This window comes from Erinaceus europaeus, chromosome 18, assembly GCF_950295315.1.
Source record: "Erinaceus europaeus chromosome 18, mEriEur2.1, whole genome shotgun sequence".
NCBI lineage: Eukaryota > Metazoa > Chordata > Mammalia > Eulipotyphla > Erinaceidae > Erinaceus > Erinaceus europaeus.
This window is the reverse complement of record NC_080179.1, coordinates 38,485,366-38,506,196: the sequence shown is the minus strand read 5'-3', so window position 1 is coordinate 38,506,196 and position 20,831 is coordinate 38,485,366. Positions and strand designations below refer to the sequence as shown.

General features: G+C 50.7%; 1 protein-coding gene across 23 annotated transcripts in view; it reads right to left on the bottom strand.

Annotated features, from left to right (window-relative positions):
* The window catches only part of BIN1 (bridging integrator 1), a 79,027-nt gene that overhangs the window by 38,032 nt on the left and 20,164 nt on the right, over nt 1–20,831 (bottom strand). For all 23 annotated transcript variants that reach the window (XM_060177943.1, XM_060177947.1, XM_060177948.1 and 20 more), the window contains exon 2: nt 4,375–4,455. In XM_060177943.1, the coding sequence (XP_060033926.1) occupies nt 4,375–4,455 (81 nt within the window). The remainder of the gene's footprint in view (nt 1–4,374; nt 4,456–20,831) is intronic.

Here is a 20,831-nt window from a genome sequence, read left to right as displayed (position 1 = left end):
CTCTGTCCTGTCCAATAAACTTGAAAAATGGTCACCAGGAGCAGTGGATTCGTAGTGCTGGCACCAAGCCCCAGAGATGACCCTGGAGGCAAAATGGGGGGGGGGTCAGGAATTCTCTTGGTTTCCTGCTCTCCCAAGCCCTGTCTTCAGCCCAAAATTCTCAGAGTTCCCTATGCATCCAAGTCCACTATAGCCTTCTGAATTCTCCCTCTCTCATACACATACATACAAGTGATTCTCACACCTTGGTAAATGCTGCCACCCACTCTGGGCTCCAGTCACACACACACACACACACTCCAGAACTGCATGAACCACACACCCCCTGAGAGTTGCCCCAGAAACTTAAGTGAGACCTTTAATTGTCCCAGACCTGCTCCTACCCTCAGCCATGAGAAGAGCCAGTGACCCACCCATGCCGAAGGTGGACAGAGCCTCAGCTCAGATGACCGACCGCCCCATGTCCCCAGCCCGGGAGCCACCAGCGTTGGCTATCTTTAGCCCTGAGTCTATGACTCACTCCTCACCCAGAGCCAGGAAGCCAGCAGAATGTATGATTCTAGGGGACAAAGTGGGGGCCGTCTGGTCACAGTTCTGAGACCAGTTCTCGGTTCTGAGATGCAGGCTCCCTTCATCTTCTGCCCAGCAGCCTGGTCAGCTCTGGGTGCACCTCCACCCCAGGACTACCATTCCAGAGCAGCTGTGACATTTCCCCCAGCCCAGCCCCCATCCTCAGGTCAGGGGCTCAGCTCTAGAGAGTGAACCTGAGAGCAGGCAGCTGTGAACTGAGCCCACTCCCAGACCCACTACACAGCCTCCAAGGTGTTCAACTCTTCTGAGTCTTGGCTACCTCACCTATAGCAGAAGATTGCATTTCAAGGGTGCAAGGTTCACGTCTAGAAGACACCCTGAAAAGCCTGAGTCCCACAGGATAGATACCAGTAACAGTAACTCCCTAACAGCACTTCAGGCCAACTCAGAACCCAAGGAAGCTTCAGCTTAGGAGGAGCCATTCCTCGGAGCAAACAGAAAACAGGGCCAGAAGCCTGGACTTCAAGCTTCTTGTTCAAGCCTCCACTTAGCTGGTGAGAAAACTGACGACCAGTGGCAGGGCTTTTCCCAGAGTGCAGACACAGTAGAGTCTTTTTTTAATTTTTTATATTTATTTATTGATTTATTACTTTTTGTTGTCCTTGTTGTTTTATTATTGTAGTTATTATTGATATTGTTGTTGTTGGATAGGATAGAGAGAAATGGAGAGAGGAGGGGAAGACAGAGAGGGGGAGAGAAAGACAGACACCTGCAGACCTGCTTCACCACCTGTGAAGCGACTCTCCTGCAGGTGGGGAGCCAGGGGCTCAAACAGGGATCCTTAGGTTGGTCCTTGCTCTTTGTGCCACCTGCACTTAACCCGCTGTGCTACCGCCAACTCCCCCCCACAGTAGAGTCTTCCTGGGCCTTGAAACACCCTGGAAAATCTAGAGAGATAGTTGAACAGGTAGAGCCTGGGCTCCCATGCCTGAAATTCCTAATTCAAACCACAACATGGTGTCTACACTTGTGTGTGTGTGTGTGTGTGTGTGTGTGTGTGTGTGTAAATCTGACTGTCTAATATGAAATAAATATATAATTTTTTTTAAGTGTAGGCCAGGTGGTGGTGCACCCAGTTAAGCACACATGCACTAAGTGCAAGTACACTCACAAGGATCTGGGTCTGAGCCCCCAACTCCCGACCTACAGGGGGTACACTTCACAAGTGGTGAAGCAGGTCTGCAGGTGTCTATCTTTCTCTCTCTCCTTCTGTCTCCTCTCTCTATTTCTCTGTCCTATTCAATAAAGTAGAAAAAATGGCCTCTAGAAGCAGTGGGTTTGTAGTGCTAGCACTGAGCCCCAGTGATAACACTGGAAGAAAAAAGAAAGTATAAAAAAAAGAAGGAAAGGAAAGGAAAGGAAAGGAAAGGGAAGGGAAGGGAAGGGAAGGGAAAGGAAGGGAAGGGAAGGGAAGGGAAGGGAAGGGAAGGGAAGGGAAGGGAAGGGAAGGGAAGGGAAGGGAAGGGAAGGGAAGGAAAGGAAAGGAAAGGAAAGGAAAGGAAAGGAAAGGAAAGGAAAGGAAAGGAAAGGAAAGGAAAGGAAAGGAAAGGAAAGGAAAGGAAAGGAAAGACCAGTATTCATTGGAGATCCCCCTGAGAGCACCAGGAAGCTTCCAGGAGGCTCAGTTCCTCTAGCAGGTAATGGAGGACTGGCCCTGGGAACTTTTCACACTGTCTTCTCCCAGCCTGTACCCAGTCACCTCCCAGCATGCATCTCACCCTGCCCCTGTCTAGAGGGCTGCCAGTTCTGCCAGAAAGGCATCTCCCTAGGTTCCACTGCTGGGTCAGAGGTGGGGTGGGGTGGGGTGGGGTGGGGTGGGGTGGGGTGGGGTGGGGTGGGGGGCTTTCAGTGCTTTCCAAGACTTCAGGCATGGACCAAAAGGAGATGGGGGGGGGGGTACCTGGCCCTCCCTGCCTTCACCTGCTCCTCCCTGAACCCTTTCCAAGCAGAGTTTAGATCCTGACCTCATTCCCCAAGCCCAGTTCCCCTCTTCATAGCCGCTCTGAACCCTATCTTTGCTTGTCACTCACAGCAACTGGCCTCAGAAGTCATGGAGCCACAACCCCACTCTCCACCCTTCCTTTGGCCACTGTGCTCCCTTCCCAGGGAGGGAACAGTCTCCAGGGTCACCTCTACCCACCCACTTGCTTCTTTCCTCAAGCACAGTCCCAGAAGTGACTTCTGAACCTGTTGTGTGTTTGTTTGTGTACAGAGAATCTTCAGCATCAACCCAAAGGCTGGTCAGAGCCCTTGGGTAAGGAATTCCTTTGTATCCAAGCACTGCCCCCAGACTGCCAATATCACTAAACTCCTTCTGGTGATGATTCCAAGACTGAAAGGTTAGGAATGGGTCGGCAAGATAGCACAGCATAGTTTATACAACAGGTTTTCCTGCCTGAGGCTCAGAGCTTCCTGGTTCAATCCCTGGTACCACCATGAGCCAAAGCTCAACAATGCTGTGGCAAATAAAGAAAGAAAGAAGCCTTTAGCAGTCAAGAAGAAGAAGAACCATGTGAGTGGGAGTTCGAATCCTCCTCTATTGCTGAATAGCCTTTATTTTTTTGTTTTCTTTTTGCCTCCAGTTTTATCCCTAGAGCTTGGTGCCAGCACTACAAATCCACTGCTCCTGGCAGCCATTTTTGTCCATTTTAGAGAAACTGAGAGAGAAGGGGGAGATACAAAGGGAGAGAGAAATATAAACACCTGCATACTTGCTTTACGACTTGTGAAGCGTCCCCCTGTAGGTGGGGAGCCAGGGGCTCGAACCAGGATCCTTGTGCAGGTCCTTGAGCTTCATACTATGTGCACTTAACTGGGTGCACCACTGCCCACCCCAATAGCTTTTTTTTTCTTTTTGATAAGACAGAGAGGAATTGAGAGAGGAGTGGGAGATAGGTAGATAGATAAATAGATAATAGATAGGTAGGTAGGTAGGTAGATAGACAGACAGACAGACAGACACCTGCAGACCTGCTTCACTGTCTGTGAAGTGTCTCCGCTACAGGTGGGGAACAGAGGCTCAAACCTGAGTCCTTGCACTTAAGAATGTGTGCACTTAACCAGGTGTGTCACCGCCCAGCCCCCATGAATAGCTTTAGACAAGTCCCCCAGTGGCTTTGAGCCCTAACTGCTCCTTTATCTAGAACAGGAAAATGATGGGGCCAGCTGCCTGCTGGCTAATAGGAGGAACTGGACATCATCTACAGGAGGCTCACCTCACAGCTGGCCACCCAGCTCAGCAGCTGTCCAAGTCAAACCGACTCCACTCTGCCCTCACACTGCTCTACAGAAGCCACTCTCCTCACAAGAAACACCTAAAGCTCCCGCTCACCTCAAGATTCCTTTTTTATTTTTATTATCTTTATTTATTTGCTAGAGGCAGCCAGAAATAATCAAGAGGAAAGGAGGTGATGGAGAGGGAGAGAGACACAGAGACACCTGCAGCCCTGCTTCACCACTCGCAAAACTTCCTCCTGCAGGTGGGGACCAGAGGCTTGAACCAGGGTCCTTGTGCACCATAACATGTGTGCTCAACCAGGTGTGCCACCACCTGGCCCCTCAAGATTTTCCAGAGTTCAGCCACAATCGATTGTCACTTGAGGGACCTGAAATATACCCTGATTCTCTTCTTTTCCTTTGTCTAACCCAGTGCCAGTGCTCCCTCCTCCAGGAAGTCTTCCTCGACTTCATCAGTCCACATGGGTCCATCTCTTCCTCCCTAAATTCAGTTCTTAGTGGCTCTGTTTTCATAAGCTCCCTTAGGCCAAGGGCACCAACACTCACCAGCTGCTTGTTGAAATTCTGAACACACTGTTCAAACTGCTCATCCTTTGTCTCGTCCGCCTTCCCCAGCTTTTGGAGCACCTGCCAAGGCAGAAGAAGAAAAGAAGATTGTTACCTTGACAAGGAGAGTTGCCAAACCATGAGTACCAGTCACCAGCACCACCCAGTCACCAGCACCACCTGGTCGCCATGAGCAATACCTCCCAGCCTAGGGCCCTAGCAGGCTGCAGTCATCTTCAAAGGGCAGGGATGAGCCCTCCCACCCTCTCCAGCTTAAGGCAGGCTTGCTGTTGTGGCTAGAACTAGGACAAAGGGGTCTTCAAGGGCATCATGAGAGATGGGCACCCCTCCCTGGGCACCCCTTCCTACCAACCGCACACTGTACCCCTACATGTCCCACCCCCAGCTTAGCAGCTGACGATGAGTTGAGCATGAGGGGCACAGAAAGTGGCCCCATCTTCCCACAGAAGGCTGTTGCTTGAGGCCAGGAGTAGCACACGTTAAGCTCACATAGTACAAAACATAATGGCCCATGTGAGGATCTGGGTTCAAGTCCCTGGTTCCCCACCTGCAGGGAGGAAGTTTCACATGCAGTAAAGCAGGTCTGCAGGTTTCTGTCTCTCTCCCTCTCTATCTCCCCCTCCTCTCTGTCCTATCCAATAAAATGGGAAAAAAAAAAAAACGGCCACCAGGAGCAGTGGATTCATAATGCCAGCACCGACCCCCAGCAATAACCCTAAAGGCAAAAAAAAAAAAAAAAAAAAAGGAAAAAGGAAAGAAAAATGCTATTTCCTGGGCTCAGGCTCATGAACATCAGAGGAAAGCATAGGACCGTCCTGGAGCTGACAGGAGAACTTCCCCCTAGTGGGGTCACAGCAAAGACAGCAGGGCTGCTGGGGGCAGGTCCTTGTATCACTTAGAATTGGTTCCCAACCTGGGCTGGCAAGATAGCTCACCTAGATAATGTGTTGCTTTGCTGTGTGCAGCCCAGGTTCAGGTCCAGCCCCCACTGCGTGGAAGGAATCTTTGGTGCTGTGGTCTCTTTCATACTCTCTTTCTGTCTCTCTGTTCTATCCAAAAATAAAAATAAACAATGGGCTCCAGGCCAGGTGGTGGTGCACCTGGTTCCCACCTGCAGGGGGAAAGTTCACAAGTGGTGAAGCAGGGCTGCAGGTGTCTCTCTGTCTCTGTCTCTCTCTCTCTCTCTGTCTCCTTTTCCCCCTTCCTTCTCAGTTTCTGGCTATCTCTATCCAATAAATAAATAAAAGATAATAGAAAATTTACTTTTAATTCAATTTTCTAAAAAGAAAAAAAAAAGGATTGGTTCCCAATCTGCCTTGATTTGCATGTGAGGCACCCCCCACCCCCAGTCATTTACTGCTCAGTCTCACGACCAACTCACTCAGCACAGACATACCATGTGGCTTGAGGTCACACTCCCAGCTGCAAGTCTGAGACAAGTGGTCACAGCTGCTCCTTCTCAGCCTGTGCTGGGGGAGGGGGCCAACAGGAAGACAGAGCAGAGAGGGCGACTGGGGCCAGGAAAGCCAAGTCCCACTGGGTCCCCTCCATCACCCCTCACTCACATCTGTCCCCCCACAGTTCCAGTGTGGGGACAAAATAAAGCACCAAGAAGGGAGAGGGTTATGAGCAAAGACCAGGGCAAGAGAAGAAGTAGAGATAAAGACAGATAAAGTAGAGATAAAGGGGGGGGCAGGGGGCCGGGAAAAAGGGGGGGGGTTACAGGGAGGCAACAACAAGATGGAGACAGATGTTTACAGACTGGCCTGGCTAGTACATGCCCCAGGCAGAAAGGATGGCACTGAGCTTCCCAAAGAGGCAGCAGCCCAACTCAACAAAAGAATCAGAATTTGGGGGGGGGGGGGGAACAGAGAGGGATCCCAGGGCAAGGACAAGAACCAGAGGAAGCCCATGCAGGGGGCCAGTCGATGCCCTCAGCCAGGCCCTCCCGTGGCCACACTGGCCTAGCCCACTCAGCACACAGGGCCTAAACCAAGGGATGTCTGGTCGTCCCCTAGCCTGAAACTATTGCTGCACCTTCTCCAGCAGACCCAGTGGCTCAGGCACCCCAGGGAGGCAGTCAGCTCTCAGGATCTCCAGTTACACGTATGTGCAAGGAGCCATCCCTTAGCAAGCACCTGCTCCGTGCCCATCCCTGGGCCTCTCTGCTAAGGCAGCCAGGATCAGTGGCCCAGGATGAAGGGGTGGTAGGAGCCTGGGGTGAAACTACCTTTCATTCTTGTCACCAGAGAAGGTTTCCTGGGGGAAGTGACAGCTCAGACAGGGGAAAATTTGCCCCACAAATAAGGGAACCAGAAAGATAAGGTCTATTTGCAAGGAATTTCAAATGTGCTGAGACAACTAGAGACCACAGAGGATGGGAGTGACAGGAGCGGGGAGAGGTGGGCACCAGGAGTGGCCAACTAGCTACACTCTACTGTGACAGCCAAGACTGGGCAGAGGTAGAAAGACACCAAGGTCTGCCACTGAGGAGACTAGCAAAGCCAAGCCACTGCCAGTCCCAGTTCAGGGTGCCAGATGCCGGGCAAGCTTCGCAGGCGGGAGAGAGACTCATGGCTGAGCTGGGAACGCAGTTCAATCTTTATTGACGAGCGGGGATGTAGTTCAACAATCTAACCCCTGTTCATTAGAAAATCCTGTCCTTTTATATCTCCTGAGGCGGAAGTGTCAGGAAGAGGAAGTATGTAGGATAGGAGGTGGGGAAAAGGAAAAAGCACGCGAACCAGTGGGGATTAAAACAATAAAACAATGATTATGTAAATAGACTACAGCGTTAAGCAATACAAGCGAACCTAATGTAATGATCAAAACAGAAGGTCTTATAAGCAGAATTTAGAAGCATACCAACAAGCCACCATGCACAAAAAATCAGCACCTCTCAAAACCCATAGATGTCACACCTGTACACACTCAACTTCCTGGCTATCACACCCAGGATTGGAAATGAGGTGAAGCTAGGCAGTGTCTAGCCAGAACTGGAGTGAGTGACTCACACTCTCCATCAGATGCTCTCCCCACAGTGCAGACCCACAACAGAGACAAACCACCATCTGGGACAGAACCGGAAGCCCACAGGAGCCAACAGTGTGAGTCACAGGTTTCCAGGGAGCCAGGTCAGGCCAGGCTGGGCCTGGAGGCAGGACCAGAAGGCAGCCCTACTCAGCCCCTTCATTCCCTTCTCCTTGAGGAGATACACTCACTCAAAAGGTCCCCTGTCACAACAATGGAAAAGAGAAAGAAAGGGGGCCGGGTGGTGGCACACCTGGTTGAGTGCACATATTACATGTATTACAATGAGCAAGGACCCAGGTTTGAGCCTCCAGTTCACACCTGCTGGAGGAAAGCTTTGCGAGTGGTGAAGCAGTGCTGCAGGTGTCTCTCTGACTCTCTTCCTCTCTATCACCCTCTTGATTTCTGGCTGTGTCTATCCAATAAATAAAGATATTTGGAAAATTTTAATTTTTGGATATTTTAATTTTTAAAAAGGCCTCCTGAAAGCAAAAAAGAAAAAAAAGGCCTCCTGAAGGCAAAAAGAAAAAAAAAAGGCCTCCTGAAGGCCAAAAAAAAAAATTTAATTTAAAAAGCCCCTTGTTCTCCCTGTGGCCTGAGCTCCAAGGCACAAGGGGCATCCTTCAGCCCCATCTATGGACTGCAGCTGTGTGCTAGGCCCAGACCACAGACGCCACCAGGGACAGCTTCAGGCCCTGAGAGAGACTGGTCATGAGGAGGCTTCCCCAGGTAGTGAGAGGGCCCTTGAGAAAAGGGATTCTCTCTGTCTCTCTATCTCTGAGCTTGCCAAGAAACCAGCAACAGTCACCATGACTAAAACATGGAAGCAGCCTAAATGCCCACTGGCAGATAACTGGATAAAGAAGCCATAGCATATACCATCAGTGAAGTAGCAAAGGCAGTTGTATGTCCTCTGGGATGAAAAGGAAGGAACGGGAGGTGGTTGTGCTCAGGGAGGTAAAGAAAGAAGTGAAAGACAGCAATGGATGGTTTCACTCATACGTGGAATCTAGAGAATTGAAACACATACACGTGCAAGAAAAGGAAGAAAGGAGTGGAAGGGTGGAAGGAAGGAAGGATGGAAGGAAGGAAGGAAGGAAGGAAGGAAGGAAGGAAGGAAGGATGGAAAGAAGGAAGGATGGAAGGATAGGAAGGAAGGATGGACAGATGGAAGGAAGAATGGAAGGAAGGACAGAAGGAAGTAAGGAAGGATGGAAGGGAAATGGAAGGAAAGAAGGAAGGATGGAAGGAAGGACAGAAGGAAGGAAGGAAGGATGGAAGGGAAATGGAAGGAAAGAAGGAAGGATGGAAGGAAGAATGGAAGGAAAGGAGGAAGGGAGGGAGGGAAGGGCTGGGCAGTGGTGCACCCAGTTAAGCGCCAAGTCCAAGGACCTGGGTTAGAGCAAGGACACTTCAGAAGCAGTGAAGCAAGTCTTCAGGTGTCTATCTTTCTCTCCCCCTCTCTATCTCCCCCTCCTCGCAAGTTCTCTCTAACCTATCCAATAAAATGAAAAAAAGAAAGCCGCCAATAGCACTGAACCCCGGTGATAACCTTGGAGGAAAAAAAGAGAGAGAGAGAGGGTGTGGGGAGCACAGGATGTGTGGCACAGCCTCCCCATCCCTCTGAGAGAGGAATAACCGGAAGCCCTGCCCCAGTAGGCACCTGCTGGACTCTGTAGAGATGCTACTACCCTCCAGGTGAGGACGAGGAGCCCTAGGCCTGGAACCTTGTTCTCAAGAAGCTGCCCGTGGCAACTGTAAAGAAACACAGGCCGAGTACTGCCTGCCCTGGTCAGACACTGGCCCAGCACAACCCACGGTTCCCATGGCCGCCAGTATCTTTGTCACAACTGTCAGATTCTAGGATTCCGGCCTCATCCCAGCCACTGCGGGAGAGTCCCTTCTGCCTTCTGTTAGGGTGCCAGGCTGGAACTGCTGCTGCCTTCTCTGCTAACAAAAAGCTGTTAACCAACTGTGCCTCTGTCTCCATCAGCATGGAGGGACCCTGAAATGGTTCACTTCAGACCCAACCATGGCTTCTCCTGGCTCTCTCTCTCTCTCTCTCTCTCTCTCTCTCTTTCTCTCTCTCCCTTTCACTCCCTTTCTCTCCCTCTCTCTCCCTTTCTCTCTACCTCCTCCCACTCAGAGGAGCTCACTGTGAGGCCTGCCATGGCCATAGCCAAGGGCTTGGGACACTGTTCCCTCCTTCTCAAGCTCAGAGGCTGCAGCAGAAGGGCTCTGGGGTATAAGGAGAGACTGGTTAAAAGACCAAACTAAGTTCTCAAGGAGTAGCAGGAATTTGGTGAGGAAGCAGCCCTGGCGGCAGACCCTCCAAAGTGGAGCTCACTCTGCTCTGTTCTTGTGGGTCCGTTGGTGGGAAGCCAAGCAGAGTCTTTCTGATGAGGTAGCCAAGGACAGCACCGCAGGCCAGCCAGGCCAGCCAGACAGCCGAGGAGGAAGGGGGATGGCTCAGCTGGCCAAGTGCCAGGAAGCCTTATCAGTGCCACTTAGGTCCCTCTCAACACATCCTCAGCTCATCCAGATAGGACAAAAGGGCCGATCCAGGGCAGGGCAGAGACAAGAGGGGCTGGTAACAGCAAGTCCCCCTCTATCACACATACACACACACACACACACACACACAAAACAGCTACAGTTCAGCGGCTCTGAGCAGGTGCTATGAACCAGAGCCACCTGGGTGGGGCAGGAGACTCTGAGACACATGAGTGCCTCCTGAGCCAGGCCCACCAAACCTTGGCAGGGACTTCCTAAACCTGTGGCTGTGATCTTTTTCTCAACTCCAAGCACCAGCAGAGGCCAGGCCGCCCACTCCCCTCTCTCCTTCATCGTCAGTTCCAACAAGTACGTCCCAGGGAGGGGCAGGCAGACAGACAGGAAAGCTCACCATACTCTGCCACACAGCCACTAAGCCTACAAGCCAGAAATAACCTCTGTGGGTTTGAACCATGAGCTGCTTGTCACTCATAGCACCAAGCCCGAGAGATGTGTCATCACCCTCCCTGTGACACATGGCAGGTGGACGCGGGATCATCAGGACATGGAGTTTCAGTCGTCCGTCAGAAGGGAGCCCACAGCTGCTCCCAACCTCCAAAACTAGAGAAGGGGAGTCTGGTAGGCATCCGCAGAGGGGTGTGTGGACATTCCAACAGTGCTCTCTCACAGGGCTGACGGTGGGGCACTGCTCTGACCACAGAGTCTGGGGGAGTCCCAGATAGCCATTCCTGGGGCCTCAGAACCCACCCCCTGCCTCCAAAGAGAGAGAGAGGCCAGTTGCCCTGTACTGATGAGGACTGAGCAAGGACCCACTCAGGGATCTGGGTTCCAGCCCCCGGGTCCCCACCTGCAGGGGTGATGCTTCACAAGTGCAGAAGCGGATCTGCAGGTGTCTCTCTTTCTCTTCCTCCTCTCTTAATTTCTCTCTGTCCCGTCCAATAAAATGGAAAAAACATCCACCAGGAGCAGAGGATCCGGAGCGCCGGCATCCAGCCCCAGGGATAACCCTGGATGCAGGTGCAGGGCAGGAAGAAGGCTGGGGAGAAGAGATAATCCTAGAGGCTTTGGAGAGATGGTAGCAACAGACAGGATCCCACATCTCAGTTGGGCAGATAAGCTAGGGGACAGCTCAGCCACCAGCAGAACCCCTGCCACCATGCTGCAAGGGGCACCCCCCAGGCCCAGCAAAAAGACAGATTCAACCTTCACTCAGACTTGCCCCAGCACCACGAGCCCACAGCTCACAAGGGAGTTTCATTCACTTCCCTGCTGAGAGCCCCCACACCCACCTTCACCTTCCTCATCATCCTGTCCATCACCTGCCTGCCCTCCACCGCTGCCGCCTCAGTCAAGGCTAGCTTCCGAGTGACAAGCCTAGCCAGCATCTGGGTGTCACCGGCTCACTTCTTCCTCCCACTGAGGCCTGTGGTTGGAGGGGCCCCCAGCAACAGGATGCTGGTCATCACACCCCTACACATGTTTCCAGACAGACGCACAGGCAAACAGACCAAAGGCCAGGAGTTTCCATCATCTCTCAGCAAGCAAACGGGGGCTTGCTTCTGGGGAGAAGGTATCCCTCAAGAGGTGAAAATGAGGAGGGGGCTTGGGAAGAGAGAGGAAGGCCGCCATGGTGGCCAATCTGCTGGGGCTTCCGGGGCCCTGGTATCCAGTGATTTTTTCCTCAGGATATCCCCTCAAACATCTCCTTTGCCTTCAGCCTTCCTCCCACACAACTGGGGGGCAGGTGGTGTCCCCCCCAAAATGGATGTGGATACTAGAGCACCCTGGGATGCCCCTACCTTGCATTAACAGGAACTAGGCATAGCCCAGGCAGCAGCAACAGGAAAGCAGAGGGGAGGGAAGGGAAGTCCCCAAGCCCCCCCACCCAGGCCACAGTACATGCACCCCCCAACTAATTTTGGAATATAAACCCCAAAACTGCCACCCACCCTTTACTCAGTGCACCAGCTGTTAGTGCCCAGCTATATTTGTCTCCTCTGTATCTACCTGTCTGTATTTCTACCTATAGATATTTCTACCTATCTTTCTATCTCTTTCTCTTTTTTGTTTTGTCTTTAATTTTTTATTATCTTTATGTATTTATTGAGTAGAGACAGTCAGAAATTGAGAAGGGAAGAGGGAGATAGAGAGGGAGAGAGACAGAGAGACACCTGCAGCCCTGCTTCACCACTCACAAAGCTTTCCCTCTGCAGGTGGGAACTGGGGGCTCAAACCCAGGTCCTTGCACATTGCAGCATGTGCTCTCAGCCAGGTGCACCACCATTCAGCCCTGCTATCTCTATCTCTATCTCTATCTCTCTACCTCTATCTCTAGATCCTTATGAACAGTTTGGTTCATTTGTTCATTTGTTATTAGAAGCACAGGGAAGTAAGCTGTAGGCATGGTAACACTTTCTCCTATTTCACCCCAACTACTTCAGTCTATTTCCTAAAAGGAATATTCTCGTAATATTCATCCTCTCTCTCTCTCTCTCTCTCTCTCTCTCTCTCTGTCTGTCTGTCTCTTTCTCTTTGTCTCCAGGGTTACCACTGGTGGCCATGTTTTCCATTTTATTGGGTAGAGACAGAGAGAAATTGACCACCACCCAATACCATGCACCAAAATTGACTCAAAATGTGTCAAAGACCTAGATAGAGCTGAGACTATAAAATACATAGAAGAGGGAGTCTGGCATTAGAGCAGCGGTTTAAGCGCACATGGCGCAAAGTGCAAGGACCGGCTTAAGGATCCCAGTTGGAGCCCCGGGCTCCCCACCTGCAGGGGGAGTCGCTTCACAGATGGTGAAGCAGGTCTGCAAGTGTCTGTCTTTCTCTCCCCCTCTCTGTCTTCCCCTCCTCTCTCCATTTCTCTCTGTCCTATCCAACAATGATGACATCAATAACAACAATAACTACAACAACAATAAAAAAACAAGGGCAACAAAAGGGAAAATAAATAAAAATTTAAACAAAAAAAAATACACATTGGTGAAACATTTCAGGACCTTAATATTAAGAGCATATTTGAAGACTACACTCCATGGGCAAGGGAAACAAAAACAATAATAAACAAATGGGACTATATCAAATGAAAAAAAAATTTTTAATATTTATTTATTTACTTCCTTTTGTTGCCCTTGGTGGATGGAACTGGAGAAGATGATGCTCAGTGAAGCCAGTCACAAGGTGAAAGACAGCTCCAAGACGGCTTCACTCATATGCAGAATATAGACATTGAATATACAAATGTGAAAAAAAAAACAGAACAAAAAAAAAGTCAACCTATATCCAAGACTATGGGAGAATGATAGTGGTTATCTATGGGGGTGGGGATGGGGACACAGACCTCAGGCGATGGGAGGGTAAAAAAAACATGTAAAACTCAGAGACAAAGAAACAGCAGTGCCCACTGGTCCCATTTTACAGATGAAGTTTGAGGTTTACTCATCTCCCCAGAGCCCTGCCCCACTGGGGAAAGATAGAAAAAGGGTGGGGGTGTGGATCCTCCTGCCAACACCCATGTCCAGTGGAGAAGCAATTACAGAAGCCAGAACTCCCACCTTCTGCTCCCCCATTCACGGGTGCAGGGTGTTCCCATTGGACCCAGGGGCCCACACTTGATTCTCACACATGGCAAAGTATACTTTCTCCTGGCTGGGCTATTTCTTAGCCGCTCAACTCTTGGTTTTTAGTGGTTATCTACACAGATGCCTGGGAGGAACGGGCAGGGTGTCTTGGATCTACTGCAAATGAGTTACACTCCATCTTGTTGCTTTGCAAAGATTTAACTGGTAAGGAAAATACTTTTGGGGAGCAGGCGGTGGCGCACCTGGTTGGGCACGCATGTGAACAGACACAAGGACCCAGGTTCAAACCCCTAGTCCCCACATGCAGGGGGAAAGCTTCATGAGAGGTGAAGCAGGTCTGCAGCTCTCTCTCTCCCTCTCTCCGCCCCCCTCTCTTTCCAGGGTTATCACAGGTCATTGTTTCTATTTTAATGGATAGGACAGAAAGAAATTGAGAAAGGAAGGGAAATAGGGAAAGAGAAGACAGACACCTGCAGACTTACTTCACCACCCATGAAGGCATCCCTCCTGCAGGAGCCAGGGGCTCAAATTCATATCCTTGCATGGTCCTTGTGTTTAGTACTATGTGTGCTTAACCAGGTGCGACACTGCCAAACCTCCCCATGTTCCCCTCCCCCTTTCAACTTCTCTGTGTTCCACCCATAAAATAAACATTAAATATTTTAAAAGAGCTGAGCTATCTCCTAGATCATATATATACTTTTGTGACATAAACAACACAGACAGACTCTGGGAAAGACCCCAGTGGAAGAGAAGACACCCATCAGATAATGAGTTCCAGGCAACCTCTTTCCCGTTTCCTCCCCTTCTGGCACCCTCCCACTATTCTCCTCCCCTCCCAAGAGCCAGAAATTTCATCCAGTTTAGTAGATAAGCCTGTAGCCAAAGCGCCCAGTGGGTGGGGCCACCGGATTTTAGAGGGAACTGTCAGGTGGGGCTGGGGAAGCCCGAAAAGAAAAGCCTCCCCCCCCCAGAACAGAGTAAAGGAAGAAGCAGAAGGAGGCACGTTGAGATGAAGAAGGAGGCAGCTTGCAAAGTCCACCACTGTGCCTTAGCTCCTGCCCAGAAGCGGCAGACTAAGCTCGGGAAAAGTTAGTGAGGCTTCATAATTTAGTAACTAAGAACCAAAGCTTTTACAGTTAAGCCCCTAAGCTGTTGTCTTCTGATTGAAACCTCTTAGCTGAATAGTATTCCACTGTCCAAGTACCCAGTGTGGCTAACCCAGTGTCTGTTCTAGGACACTCAGGCTGCTGCTTCTTCTGTATTTTCATAATGGTTACTCCAAGCACTGGGAAGAAACACAGTTGGTACACAAGACATGCTGGTGTGGAGAGCTGGAGATTACAGGTGTGGTGGCGCACCTGGTGAAGCGCACACATTATGGTGCTGAAAGACCCAGGTTCAAATCCCTGGCCCCCACCTGCAGGGAAGAAGCAGGGCTGCAAGTGTCTCTCTGTCTCCCTCTCTCTCTCTTCCCCTCTTCTCTCAAGTTCACCGTCTCTATCTAATAATAAATATTTTTTTAAAAAAGAGAGATTACAGGTTCAATTTCAAGCACCATCATATATATACATTCATATCTGATCTGAGCAATGCTCTGGTCTTCTGCTATGTTGTGAGTATAAATCTTAAAAATAAGCACAGGGAATGGTGAGGGGCTGGGGTTATTCAGACAGGTGTGGCTGAGCTGAGGGAAGGCCCTGGAGTAGTGAAGCCTCTCATCCCAAGGTGTCTAAACACCTTCCAAAGTCCACCCCACCATGTAGGGCCAGGGAGGTGTTCAGCAGAGACAGGACCTGCAGCAGCCTGACGGCCAGGCCTGGCCTGAGCTGAGCAAACAGGGAGGTGGAATGCTAACTCCAGCTCAGAGGTCCATGGGCTCCGGGCGTGAGGGCTTTAAGCCGTTCTCATCTTTCCTTCGGGGCAGGCGGGCAGTGCAGGGGGTCAGCCAAGAGGAGATCAAGTCTAAAAGAAGCTCAGAGCAAGTGCAAGAGGGGAGAGGGCCCAGGCTTGGTGCTGAGGGATGCCCCTACTCCTGCCTCTCAGGGGCACCAACACAGCTGAGCCCTGACCACTCAGGGAGCTGGCTGCAACCATTCCCAGCATTAGCATAAACAGAGGACCCCCACTTGGGAGGACCCTTCAGACTAAAACTGGCCATGCCCTGTCCAGTCAGGAGCCCCCAAGTAACCAGCCAGCCACCCTGCTGAACACACACACACACACACACACACACACACACACACACACACGTCCTCTACCCAACTCAGTCCACATTCCAAGGAGAACTTTTTTTTTCTTGTCAGCTCATAATATTCTCTTTCTTTTCCCCTTCTTGAGGTGGGGGGGATTAATGGTTTACAGTCAATAATAAAATATAGTTGCTGGTCAATGTGTAGCATTTCTCAGTTTTCCACATAACACTCTCACCCCTACCCTACCTAAGTCCTCTGCCATCATGTTCCAGGACCTGAATACCCACCACCCCACCCCAGAGTCCTTTTTTTTTTTTCAAATCCAATGGCTTTATTTACACAAAATGAATAGGATTTGGAGATCTGTGCAATGTCATGCCAATATTTAAAAATATGGTACACTTAAAAACATTAAGAAAACAGATTTAATCTTAAATATCTTTTCCACAGTAAAAGACAGAAAGAGAGAGGCAGAGAGAGAGAGAAAAAGGAAGGCAAAATTTTTTTTTTCAGATAAACACTGAAAATTATTTTTTTTTCTTTTTTGGGGGGATAATGGTTTACAGTCAACAATAAAATACAGTGGCTGGTCCATGTGTAACATTTCCCAGTTTTCCACATAACAACCCCCACTAGGTCCTCCTCATGTTTCAGGACCTGAACCCTTCCCCCCACCCCAGAGTCCTTTGCTTTGGTTCAATTCACCAACTTCAGTCCAAGTTCTGCTCTGTGTTTCCCCCTCTGCGTTCTTATTTCCCAACTTCTGTCCATGAGTGGGATCATCCCATAAAGAACTTTTAAGCCAGCTTCTCCAAGTCACTCCATCCAAGGACCCTCCTTCCTCTCCACCTCACCCCTCCTGGCCCAGATTCCAGGGTTCCTCTTCCACAGTGGGCGATCCCCACCAGGTCTGTGGCCTAGAACCTGGGCTCAGGGTCATGGCTGCCTCCCTTGAGTTACCAAGGTCTGCTGTGCTGGGAGGGAAGCAAGGGCCAGGTTTGGAGTTGCCAGTACACCTCAGGAGAGGTATGCAGCCCCAGTGGGGAGCTGAAGGGCTGCCTGGGGCTGGAGGTGCAAGCCCCAGAGCAAGGCTGAGAAGCGACACCTCTCAGGATCCCCGTACACAGTGACTGCCAAAGAGGACGGAGCAGGCTAAGGCCCTGAGCAGGAAGAGCAAGCAGGGGGCTGCAGTGAGGGAGAGAGAGAGAGAATGGGGCAGGACACCGTGAAACAGTTGCCCGGCTTCTCGCTAAGAGTTTTGCATGGCCCTTCCCCATAACCCTTTCTGTAGCCTCAGGAAGAAAATACAATGAGGGGGCCAGTGAAAGAGCTCACCTAGAGAGTGTGCTGCTTTGCCTGGTGTGCAACCCATGCTTGATCCCAGCCCTCACTCACCTAAGGAAGCCTCAGTGCTGTGGTCTCTTTCACTTTTTTTTTTTTTAATTTTTATTTTATTGTATTTATTTATTTACTTTCCCTTTTGTTGCCCTTGTTGTTTTTCATTGTTGTTGTAGTTATTATTATTGTTGATGTCATTGTTGGATAGGACAGAGAGAGATGGAGAGAGGAAGGGAAGACAGAATGACGGAGAGAAAGATAGACACCTGCAGACCTGCTTCATCGCTTATGAAGTGACTCCCCCTGCAGGTGGGGAGCTGGGATTCCAACCGGGATCCTTAAGCTGGTCCTTGCACTTCACACCACCTGAGCTTGACCTGCTGCGCTACTGCCCGACTCCCCTCTTTCACTTTCATTCTCTCTCTCCTTCTCTCCGTGTGTGTGTGTGTGTGTGTGTGTGTGTGTGTGTGTGTGTGTGTGTGTTGTGTGTCTGCCTATCCCTATTAAAAAAAAAAAAAGAGTCGGGCGGTAGCACAGCGGGTTAAGCGCACATGGTGCAAAGCGCAAGGACTGGTTAGGATCCTGGTTCAAGCCCCCGGCTCCCCACCTGCAGGGAAGTTGCTTCACAGGCAGTGAAACAGGTCTGCAGGTATCTCTCTGTCTCTCTTCCTCTCTATCTCCCCCTTCTCTCTCAATTTCTCTCTGTCTGTATCCAATAACAAATAAAAAAATTTAAAAAAGAACAAAAAAAAAACAAAAAAACGGGAAGCCAGAAGGTGGCACACCCAGTTAAGCACACATAGTAATAAGCACAAAGACCTGCACCCGGGTGCAGGTTCAAGGTCCCAGTTTCCCACCTACAGGGGTCCCGCTGCACACGTGCCAAAGCAGGTCTACAGGTGTCTAAATTTCTCTTCTCCCTCTCTCTACCTCCCTTTCCCCTCTCAATTTCTCTCCGTCCTATCCAATTTAAAAAAAAAAAAAAAAAAGGCCACCAGGAGCAGTGGATTCATAGTGCAGGCACCAAGCCAAGTTATTGTCCCTTTCCAGATGAGGAAGCAGCAGCCAGGGTTTAAAAACTCCCTGTAGAATATGGATTGACCTGCCAGTGCTCATATCCAGAAGAGAAGCAATTACAAAAGCCAGACCTTCCACCTTCTGTACCCCTGTACCCCATAGTAATCCTGGGTCTATATCCCCAGAGGGATAAAGAATAGGGAAGCTTCCAGTGGAGGGGATGGGATATGGAGTTCTGGTGGTGGGAACTGTGTGGAATTGTACCCCTCTTATCCTATGGTTTTGTCAATATTTTCTATTTTTTATTTCATAAATAAATTATTTTAAAAAACTAAAACTCCCTGTATATTCAGCCTGCAGGGAAGCTGGGCTTCGATACCAGCCCTGCTGCAAGCTCCCTGCTGTCACTTGAGGAGCACCCAGGCCAGGCCTCAGGACTCTGAGGACCACAAGACCCTGGCTTTGCAGATCTGACACAGCAAGTCCTGCAGAGCTCAATCCCAGGGAGAATTTGAAAGATATGGGGCCAGCTGGTGGTACCCCCAGTAGAGAGCACATGTTACCATGAGTGAGGACCCTAGCCCAAGCCCCGGAGCTTCCCAAGGAACAGACCAGTGTTTCCACTAGGAACAGTGTGTCCATGTAGGAGGTACTGGGCCTCAGTAATAAGCCAGGTGGAAGAAAAAACATGCCAGTCTGGGGGCAAGAGGCAGGGGGCTGGGGCTGGGTGAGGATGCATGCATGTTACCATGCATACAGACCCAGGTTCAAGTCCCCAGTCCCCACCTGCAGGGGGGAAGCTTCACAAGTGGTGAAGCACATCTGCAAGGTTTGTCTCTTTCTTCCTCTCTATCTCCCCCTCCCCTCAATTTTTTTTCTTTCTCTATCCAAAGATAAATAAAATAAAAAATGAAAGACTCCAGTCTGCTGAGCAGGGACAGACTGGCCATGCAGGGCAGGTTGGTGCAGGAACCTCATTTCAAGAGGACCGATCACACAGCACAGGTGAGAGGCAGTGGTGGCCAAGCAAGGACAAGTTGTCAGATAAATGTGGGTGGCAGAGCCATGAGAGGGACTCCAGTGTTTGAGCAGTGAGGGAAGGAGGGGCCATCACCAGGATGGGGCTGCCTGAGGAGGGGCCCAGTGTGTCTGAGGGGCCCACAGATGTCAGACACACAATGGCCAGGAAGCTGGCATAACCCAGACAGGCCCCGCCCCCGACTGGGCGCCCCCTGTGCTGCCCTGCCAGCCTCAGTCACTCTCACCCTGGTCTAGACAGCTGGTCTGGACAGCTGGCTAGCTGAGAAAAGGGAGGGGAGAGAGGAGCAGCCCTGTCCTGGACCCCTCTGGGTGGGAGAGGTTGCAGGATGGGTGATCAGAGCTGAGCCCCAAGCCTCAGGGGTAAAGTCAAAGCCTCACCCTATAGGGGAGCTTGAGAATGAGGAGCAGTTCTGTGGACAGGAAAGCTCAGCAAGAAGTGATCCCCCACGGGCAGTGTGGGACACCCTCCACCCAGTCCCCAAACTCCTGGCAGCCTGGCCCTCCTAAGCCCAACCCCCAGCTCACTGAGAGCACCTGCCCCTATCACTCAGCAGGGCTAGTGAGCATACGACCAACCCCACCGCCCACCCAAGACCCCTCCTCTCCCACAGCTCTCCGGGGGCCCTACAGCTGGGCCCCTCCTGAGAGAAGAGGCCAAATGGCAAAGGTGCAGCAGAAACCAGATAGCAGCTGAGATACCAGCCTCTCAGGGTCTGCAGCAACGCCCCCTCCGCCCCCATCAAGCAGCCTTGCATGGGCCCTGATATAAGTACTGAGTCCGGAGGCCGGGCACTGGCACCCTGCGAAAGAGCACAGGCTAGCACATGTTAGGACCAGGGTTCAAACCCCCAGTCCTCACCTGCAGGGAGGAAGCTTCATGAGCAGTGGAGCAGAGCTACAAGTTATTTCTCTCTCTCCCTCCCTCTCTCTCTCTCTCAAAAGCACAAAGAAATGGTAGTCTAGAAGAGTGGATTGTGTACACACTAAGCCCTAGCAATTATCCTGGTGGCAAAAATAAAAATGAAGGGCCAGGCGGTGGCACACCTAGTTGAATGCACACATCACAGTGCACAAGGACACAGGTTCAAGCCCCTGGTCCCCACCTACAGGGGGGAAGCTTCACAAGTGGTGAAGCAGGGCTACAGGCGTCTGTCTCTCTCCCTCTCTCACTCTCAAGTTCTCTGTCTATATCCAGTAATAAATGAATAATTTAAAAAATAATAAAAATAAAAAAGGCTCAAAGGGGCTAGGCAGTGGTGCACCTGGTTAAGCCCATATAGAAAGGGCTAATATGGGCTATATGAGCGAGGGCCTGGGTTTGAGCCCACCCCACCACCCAGCCTGTAGCAGGGACACTTCAAAAGCAGTGAAGTAGGTCTGCAGGTGTCTATCTCTCTCCCACTCTATTTCCCCCTCATCTGTCAATTTCTCTCTATCCTATCAAATAAAATGGAAAGAAAAAATGGCCTCCAGGAGCAGTGGATTCATAGTACCAGCACCAAGCCCGAGCAATAACCCTGGACGCAAATTATAATAATAATAATAAGACTTGGCAGTCTGCTAAGAGCAGGCAGGGGAAAGAGAAGCACTTCCTGGCCTGGGCCCTTTTGGGTGAAAGAAGCTGCAGGACAGAAGCAATGGCACATCTGATGGAGTGCACATATTACAATGTGAAAGGATGCGGGTTCAAGTCCCCAATCTTCACCTGCAGGGG